Source organism: Gavialis gangeticus, unplaced genomic scaffold (genome assembly GCF_001723915.1).
Source record: "Gavialis gangeticus isolate Ggan-Ray unplaced genomic scaffold, GavGan_comp1, whole genome shotgun sequence".
In the NCBI taxonomy this organism is placed as follows: domain Eukaryota; kingdom Metazoa; phylum Chordata; order Crocodylia; family Gavialidae; genus Gavialis; species Gavialis gangeticus.
In genome coordinates, this window is record NW_017729006.1 from 17,474,942 (window position 1) to 17,484,533 (window position 9,592).

General features: G+C 45.2%; 1 protein-coding gene across 1 annotated transcript in view; it reads right to left on the bottom strand.

Annotated features, from left to right (window-relative positions):
• Positions 1–5,959: 5,959 nt before the first annotated feature.
• KIF15 (kinesin family member 15) overlaps positions 5,960–9,592 on the bottom strand; it is a 65,772-nt gene continuing 62,139 nt past the window's right edge. The window contains exons 34-35 of the mRNA XM_019508895.1: positions 8,714–8,845; positions 5,960–7,045 (exon numbers count right to left, since the gene is read on the bottom strand). Coding sequence (XP_019364440.1) covers positions 6,986–7,045; positions 8,714–8,845 — 192 coding nt within the window. The 3' untranslated portion in view covers positions 5,960–6,985. The remainder of the gene's footprint in view (positions 7,046–8,713; positions 8,846–9,592) is intronic.

Here is a 9,592-nt window from a genome sequence, read left to right on the forward strand (position 1 = left end):
TAGAAACTATGAAACTGTGCTACGTACAGTGGTGGCGCAGAAGTATTTTGATGGGTGGCCCAACCAGAATTTCTAGCCATAATTCCAGCCTCAAAGCCAGTTCCTTATTCAAGCCATTATACTTAGTATAGTGGGCATGGGGGCTGTTAGTTGCCAGCCTGGCACAGCCAAACTGTGCTTTGGGCTGGGCAGGACTGTGGTCAGGGTTCTTTGGGACAGTCCCCCCAGTGGCATCAACAGGAAGTTTGGGGTGGCCCAAGAAGTATTTTGCCCCATAATTCCATCCTAATCTGATCTTTTACGGCTCTGTACTTGACGTGGGATATTATTTTACATATTAATTAGTACATATGCATAGCTAATAGCTAATTCTCTCTCTTTAGGATGTATAATTCATTAATAAAAAGCTTTACTGGGTCTAGATTAGCTTTGAAAAAGGAATAGGGAACTGGGAATAAACAACCAACTTCAGACTCATGTTTGATGACTTGGTGGTGGTAACCCTTCTCAAAAATGATTTTTAGTTACTGGTTATACCTACAGTCTCAACATTTGTTTAAAGCATAAATACACCTTTTGGTATATGTTTATCTATCTAAATATCTGATACTACCTACACTATGTATTTTAAGCATTCTTGTGGCTAAAAAAAAAGCAATTAAGTTCAAAAGCAGTAGAGATCTCTACAAAGACATTTAAAACATCTGAGGAGAGGAGACATGATGGAAATCAAGAGCTGAATCTAGCTTTTCTTGTAATGACTGAAAGGAGAAAGGAGGTACAACAGAACTAAAAGGAGGAAATTGTTAGCAAGAGAGAGGAATTAGAACAATTGTTTCTTGGTAATACGAAACTGAAGTAACATCCATCTATTCCAGGGAGAAAGTTCCAAAGTTACAAAGCATTTGGTTGCAGTGGTTTCCCAGGTCATGCTAGCTTTCCTCTTGTACGATTTTACAAAAATGTCACTAGAATATTTTGAAGCTATTATTTGTCTGTATACTGACAGCTACTTTTACGCATTAGTCAGTCTCCTGGTAACTGTAAGAAAGCTGCAGTATAAATTGCTGACTTATAGTAAAGCACAAGCCAGAATGGCCTTGGCATTAATCTCCGGACACTGAACTACTAAAGGAAAAGGGCAGGCCTGAGAAGGCTCGGCAAAGGAACACCACCACAATTTACATTCTGTCATTAAAGATGCTCGACACCAGAAAAGCAGCGGTGGTGGCTGAAGATCATTCTCATTTAGTAGGTTCAGAATGGATGCATGAAGGAAACCCATTATCTTAACGTATAAATGTAGCACACTCAGAAGCTTTACCCTGAGATAAATTCTGTGTCTAGGAAACCTCCCTAACAGAATTAAATAGAGCAGCATGCTGGCACAAAAAGTTACCAAACAGCGAAGACTGCCTTTGATGACCCACCCTTCTCACTAGGAGATTTATCGCTCCCCTCCACAGTGAGATCTCTGTTGCAGGAAGCAACTGCTGCTCCCACATCTTCAGACACCTCGAAAAGGGACCCAACATCTGCCAACACAAAGCCACAATTGCTCTCTAGCAATTTAGGCCACAAGCTGCTGATCTGCCCGTCTCTGGGGCCAAGCCTGGAAGACCTCCTGCAAATGATTTAATGCAGGGACCCTGTGTTTCTTTCCCACTGCTGGAAACAATCCTGGGGGCTCTCCGTTCTCCCCGCTCCCTGTAGGGCAGCAGGCAAACATGGCCAAGGACTAAACCATCGTGTTCGTGCAGGAAGCCACTGGCTAGAGCGGCTGTGGTCAGGGGTGCACCTACTTAAGTGGGGACTGCGCTGCTTTAAGCAGGGGGTTGGACTGACGCGCGGCCCGCAAAGACTTGGCAGCGCTGCATCAGGGTCGGGGCAGGCGGCGGCCTCAGCCCAGCCCCGAGGAGGGGATGCGACTGCAGGGGAGCGGCTACTTCTTAGCGTGACGAGAGGCTCCACCAGGGAGCAGGTGCCTCTTACCCAGGCGCAGGGGCCAGCGCCCGCCACGCAGACCTCCCGCAGGTACTCGGCGCCCAGAGCCAGCTTGGCAGAGCAGGCGGCCAGCGCCCCCAGGAGGCCGGCCGCTGCCGCGCACGAGGGCCCTGTGCCCCTCATAGCAGCGCCCGCCCCGCGCTAACACACCACGCGGCTGCAGCCGGTGGCTCTTCCGGAATTGAAGGGGGCTCGGTTTACGTGATAAAACGTTGTGGGAGGGAGGCGGGGAGCTGCAGCCGCCCAGTGATTGGCTGAAAGGGCTTCCTGCCCTGCCTCTCCTAGTCCCTCAGCAATCCCCACCCCCACCGGGCTCAAAGCGGGCAGTTGGGCGCGGGGGGAAGAGGCACTGAGCCCTACACAGCCACAGGCGGGCGTGGGCTGCTGCCCGCGTAAAGGGGACAGAGCCAGAGCTCATGCCTGATGGGAGAGGCGAGGGTGGTGCCTGGCAGCTTGTACTTAAGTAACACTGTGCAGTAGCATGCGGGGCAAAACCCGTGCTAATAGACTACGGCGCAGTAGTGTTAGGCTACTGCGCACAGTTGGTATCAGTAAAAAGCTGTGCGCCAGCACCACTGTGCAGTAGCACCACTTACTCTGCATTAATTTGGTACTTGGTTATGCAAGTACTAAACGTAATGCACTATAACTACAGCACAGTAATGGCAGTGTAGATGCATCTACTCAGTACTAGGTGGCACTGGTGATGCATACGGGGTGTATGGAGGTGCCCCCTATGAAAAGGTGCTGCCTACATGGCCAGTGGCACCTGCAGGCAGTCCATGGTTGCTGCTGGCCCCCCCCTGCTGAAAGCATTGCAGCTGCCTGCGGGAGCTCCACCCCTACCGTTGCCATCTACCAGAGCTCACCATGCCCCCTCAGCCCCCAGGGGTACACAGCATTTATGCTAGGTGGTGAGGACTCAGGGCCCCTAGAATCTCCACCCCTGCCAAACCAGGTCTAATGCAACTAGGCAAAGCCCAATACTCAAGTTGCACAATTAGACCCAGCAGAGCTCCATCATCAAGTCTGTATGGCTCAACCACCGGTCACCTCCCTTCCAGGCCCATCAGTCTGGGCCTTCAGATGCTGCCCAAATTCAGGCAAGTATCCTACCTCCAAGGCCCAGACTGGGATGCTTCTGAGTTTAGATGCTGCACCCTGTCAGCCCCTTGGTCTTGGTCTTAGCCAAAAGGCTCCAAAGTACAAACTATGCATGATAGTTCAAACCAACCCTCACGGGTGAGGGTAGTTCTAGACTCTCACTCTTGTGCCTGTGTGTGGAAGAGCTCTAGACAATTCAGGTTCCAATTTCTGAATTCCCACCCATTCCTCTGAGATAAAAAGCTCTTGGCCAATTCAGTAGGGAGCCAGGAAACCGAGCCATGATCTGCAATCGCTATTCTTTCCTAGGGTCACTTTGCAATTTGAGTAAGTCCCTATACATAAGCCAGTGATCACACTGGATGTTCTATCATGATTTTGTGGAACCTGCATAAAAATGGTGGTTTCCAGTTTTCCGTAGAATTACCAGAAACAAAAAACATACTAAAAAGCCAGCAGCCACTGCAGCCCAGCTTTGCAGCCTGCTGGGGGGTGGGGGAAGCCACCAGCACCAAGGGGAGCAGCCAAGATGGCAGACACAGCTGCTGCTGATTGGCTGAGGGCTGCCCTTTGAGCAGCCTGCCCCCCAATCACAAATCAGCAGCAAGGATCAGGGCTGCACAAAGGGAAGCTCTCTCAGCTTATCAGCACTGAGGAAGCTCCCCCACCCCTTGGCTGCAATAGGCCTGGGAAAACAGGAGCTGGAACTGCTGTTGGCCAGTGAAATTATGTCTGCCACCTTGATTTGAGTAGGTCCCTACCTATTCATCTCAACTCCCTTGAAACTGTCTATCACACTCTGATCCCAGAAGCTGTTCAGCTTGAACCATGAGTAATATATGAGAAAAGCAGAGTACCTGTGAGAAGAAATGCAGCGCTAGACCCAGCACAGCAAAGAGGGCTGTGGGATGTTCAGGACTCCCCAACAGTAACCTCTGTCAGGTCTGCTGTGTCTGGATCTCTCCCAGAGACCTGAGGAAAAGTACTGTGTTACAGGAAAACTTGCCTATGTCCCTCCCAACTATACAGCTGGTCCAGTAAAAGCTCTCCCCCACAAAAATCCTCACCTCTTGCATTAGCTCTAGACCATCACAGCTACAACAGGAACTGATGACTGTCGGGGAGCCCTCAACACCCCTCTTCCCTTTTTGCTGTGCTGGGTCTGTCGCTATGTTCCTTCTCACAGGTACTCTCATCCCAGAAGCTGTTCAGTCTGAACCACAATGAGTAGCACGTGAGAAGAGATACACTGTGAGGGACAGTTTCCACTGAGTTGAGATACCGAGCCAGTAATCACACCCAGTGCTAACAAGATGACCCCCAGAAAGAACAACTGTCACAGGTCATGACTCAGTTTCCCTGCTCGATTGGTTAAGGGATATTATCTCTGAGAAATGGGCAGGAATCCAAACCGTACAAAACTGCTCCACACAAAGGCAGATGGGGGCGGGGGTCTGGAACAGTCTTCACCTCATGAGGATAGACTGGGGGGCCCGAGTCCTTCCTTCCCACCTAGAGAATGTCATCTGTGTATTCTCTACTGTATACAGCTGCTCATGGTAAATGTTGCCTACTTAACATCCCAGTAAAATGGTGTATAGTTCAAAGGAACTTGGTTTGGCTTCTCTTGTACTTTGTTGGATAAAGTAAAAGCCCCCAGCCCAGTGAATTTAATGTGACAAATTAAACTAATTACTAACAAAAGGTATTTTTTTCTTTTAATTTTGATCAAAAAACAGGATACATCCACTCATATTTTGCCTGCTTATGAGGAAGAAATGTCCAAACTGTAGTCATCCCTACTCCTGTTTGGAGTTTTTTTTTTACAATGGTTTTCACTTCCTTTTATGCATCCCACTATAAAATAGAAATTAATGTGCATGGGTCCAAATGACAGAGTTTCATGTTTTTCATTTGTAATAAAACAACAAAATCCTTTAACAAATTTTTTTACAAGACTTATTTAAAAAACCCCCGCAGTTCCATAAACAATGAAGTATTGATATCATAGACCTGCAACACAGAAGAGACTACAGGTATTATCACAGCTGCATTTGCTGCTGCATTACAATACCGAGCATTCTGCAAAGTGTCAGGTAGACAGCACTGGTCTACCCTCAAATTAGTTTGCTAGTCTGAGATATTTTATGCAGGAGGCAGGGTCGATTTGCACGTTATAGACGGCTAAAACAGCTTTTGTAAGCAATGGGCTTTATCAAATGCTGTTTTAGTCTCTAAAGCACAAACCCTGCTTGACTTCAGACTGACATAGTTAAGTGTGTACTTGGGGAAAGGGGGTTATGGCATAGCACCCTGAAAGACATAACTGAAGAATGGCAGTATTAAAATCGGAGAAACAAGCCCGCCTTTTTGGTGTGCATCTGCATGCTTGTAAGACTACAGGCCCTGTGAAACAGCTGAAAGTATTGTGGAAAAAAGGCAGAATGACTGTCCAATCATCTTTGCTTAGTCTTGAGAAGCTAGTCTCTTCCCTCTAGAAGGATATATTTCCTAATCTAGTCTAAATAAGACAAGCCAAAGCCTTCTATTTTCTGGTGAACATATTTGAGTTTAGACTGCCCTGTTCTCTGCTCCAATCTAGCCTCCAAGGAGAAAACAAATCTGTTATTTCCCTACCAAATATTAGTATATTTGAATTAAATTCATATTTAAGTTGAGGGAAAAAAATTACTTTGCAGGCAACTGCAATGGAATCTCACTAAATGTCTCACACTGCAATTCACAAAATGGTGGTCTCCCTTTTTCTTAAATATTTAATAGTGATTCATCACTACTGTATTTCACCGTACAAAGATAATACAGATACACTACAAATACTAAAACCCAAACATCTTTATCCAATGAACTTTATGACATCTTTATCCAATGAATATTTTGTGGTATATCAACTAATTTACATTTTGCTTATCTGAATTTTTCAGTCATTTGTAAAATCCTCAGTGTGATTAATGAGGTTCTACTATAATCTTAGAAGATGCACTTTTCACACATTAACACTATTGTGACAAGACTGACCTTCTGCTTGATAAAAAATTAGTTATATAGTATTTAAGTAAGTTAACCAATGAAGGCAGTCTCCACAAAGCAAATGTAAGAACAGTGTCCACCACTGCGCAAAGGTCATTTTCTAAGCTTAGAGAGGGAGAGACAAAAGTTAGGTTTAAAAGCATCTGAATTCCAAACAAGAGCAAAAAAAAAATATAATGCCCCAAGTTCTACCACATTAATGGTACTATTTACACATCAGTTTATTATTAAAATTGACATTATTGCTTTGTTGAAAAAGCCTTAGTACAAAATATTTTCAAGGAATGAGCATTAATGTTTGACAGATTAATCACAACAGTATGAACATGCACTATTTAAACAGATAAAAATATTACAAAAAGTTGCTTGTGGGAATTTGCATCTTTCCACAAATTCATCTGCTGAAGAAAGAATGTTTTTGGGGTGAGGGGGAGAGAAATCTGAAGGACAAAAAGAAACGAGATGAGACGTTTCAGTGAAAAAGAACCACTTTTTCTTCATAAGCAAGGCACAATTGCAACAAAGTCTTTCAGCACATAAAATAAGGTATTCAGATAAGACTGTAGAGCACCTTCAGTACGAGAAAGTCCAGAAGGCACTGAAAAGTTGTTGGATGAGCTGGGACTGATGCTCCACTAAAAGCTACCATCTGGCACAATACACAGCTTGACATACCTAGTTATCTTGAACCCATCAGATGAAGGGCTATGGCTCAGCACTGAAGGATGACTTTTGTAAACTGGCAGTTCCGGGTTTTTTAAATCAATGAACATTTTTGTACAATGATATTTGGGAATTGTGGTATGGCAGCTTATAATAATTCCTTACATCATTCAGATTTTTTAGCTTCTTTCAACACAGCATTTTCAATACGCAGTTTTTCAACCTCCTGTGAAGAGAAAAATATGGTACCTAGTATTATGAGAATATCTGTCAAAAGGGATTATGCTCATCTCAAATGTCAAGTCATCAAATCAACTTATTTTAAAGTTGTACACTTGTTCAAGGATCCTGTAGCTCCATGAAACAATTCTAACACCGATGATGAAAGTGATGTTATGACGACCAGGGATCTGGATTTTCCATTCATCATGGAAAAATGCAGTAAAATGCGGATTTTCTCTTTTTAAGGAGAAAAACCCACACTTTCTCTTTTGAAGGAAAAAACCATGGGAAACAGAAAGTCTTCTTGCCAGCCTGCAAGGGGCTGGGGGAAATGGGAGAAGGGCAATCAGGCAGGGGGCGTGATGTGCATGTTCACACATATACATGTACATGGCAGCCAGGCAGCATGAGAGTAGCTCCCACAGGTAAGTCGGGGGAGGGGGGGGGTGCTGAGTCCCCCATAACAAGGGACAGAGGGAGGGACAGAGTTGGAGAGTGTGCAAGGCTTGGGCCCTGGGGCTGGAACGTGCAGTTGCAGGGCCCAAAACAAAGCAGCAGGCAGCAACTCTGGGGGAAGTGGCAGGGCTGGCTTCCTGCCACTGCGCAGTCCCGGGGGGGAATGACACACAGCATGTGCTCCCAGATTTATGTGCAGGGCAAGGGCAGATGCAGGCTCAGGGCTCCCCGCCCTCCTCTCAGAGCCTGTACAACCCAGCAGGTGGGACCCAGTGCAGCAGGACAGAGCAAGGCAGGGAGGCTCAGGGCTACTGCTGTGAGCCTTATGCTGCCATGGCAAGGCACTCCCTGTCCCCCAGCAGCAGCAGGGGACACAACCCCATTCTGCTGCCCCTGCTGCTGTTGGGGGAGCAGGGGGTGCCTTGCCATGGGGCTCTCGGAGGCAGCACTGAGCCTTCCTGCTCTGCTGTGCCGTGCCATGTCCTGCCTGCTGGGCTGCAGAGGTCATGGAGGAAGGGCAGCAGGTCAGGGTGCCCCAAGCCCACAGCTGCCAGCCTGCATCCATGCGGCCTGTGGGGGAGGGAGAGCCAGGCTCTATGCTCCACTCCACTGCAGCAGCCACTGCCTCCTATAGGCAGCAGCTGGGGCTGGAGCCCTGAGTCTCTGGCTCCACAGCCCTGGCAGCTGGGGGCCCCCTTTGGCAGGGCTGGAAGAGGTGGAGGGCTGTGGATGGGGCATGAGGGGCAATGGCATGGATAGGGCACCAGCATATCAAGACTGCTCAGTGCCACAAAGCAGTGTGCACAGCTGCAGCTGGACTTGTTTGAGTGAAGGAGGCAGGGATAGCCTTGATTATTCATAATAAAAAACCCCAAGAAATCAAATGCTAAGATTTATAGATAGTTAGAATTTATTTTATTATAGGACTTGAGGCACTGGTAGGCTTCAAACTTGATAGATAGGTATCTATATATAGTGGCATTTCATTTTAGTTGCAGAAAAACATGGGTGGGTGTGGTTAATGAGAGAATTTGCAATTTTTAAAATCAGGGAAAAATCAGGATCGCTGGTTATGATCCACAGGTGACAGCATGGAACTGCAATATGCCAAATGTTCTTATCTGAAGAATGGAAATTTTAGTCTGCTGTATTAAACATTTTCTCTGTTCTCCATCAAACCATGAATATAATCTGTATTCTAATCTCTGGAACATACCTCAATAAGTTTGACATTCTCTTTTTTCAGTTTCACAAGATACTGAATCTTCTGGTTTAGGTTTTGATGGCCTACTAGCTTCCCATTCTCCAAAGTGAGTGAATCTACTTGCTTCCTTAGAAAGTCCATCTCCTGAAATCAGATAATAAAACTGAATGTAATTTGGAACTCTGTTAAAAAACCCTTTGGTCTTCAAGAAAGCAGTTTCTTTTCAAATTAGTAATACCACTCTTTAAATTCCTAGCATGCAACATATTAATGGGTTTACTCACTGAATACATGGTATTCAGTCTCCTTATAGCTACTGGATTAGTTCTCTCTTTGGAAAAATGCAGTTGTCTGATCTGCATTGCAAATTATTATGGTTTCTGTGCTCAAGTTTCTATCAACATTTGATTACAGTACTTTGTTAGTACACTAAATACATACAAACTATAAAATAAAGTATGTTTTCAGAGACAATCCTCGGCCATCATTTGCAGCTTAATAATGACTTTTCAGTCTCCCAGTTGCAGTTCTATTGCAAGCAATTAGCAGAAAAGAGAAATCCCATGTTTTTTGTAACCTTTTCAATTTTGTCTCTTTCTTCATATATTTCTTCCAGTTTTGATCTAATTTCTTCTTTTTCCTGAAATGCTTTTGACTCCAAAGCTCTTGTCCGTTTTATTTCCATGGTCATTTCAAGGCAGACACACTCTGAATTTTTAAGAGCATTTTTGGTCTCTTCAAGTCTGTCAACAAAATGTTAAATATTAAAAAAATAAAATTAATTGTGTGTTAATACCTTCACAATATTTCAGCTCTCTGTATACAGTCATTTTTTAACAGGTCCTTTTGTCTGATCTTTCAGTAGCCTTCATCAACTTCAGATTCAATACA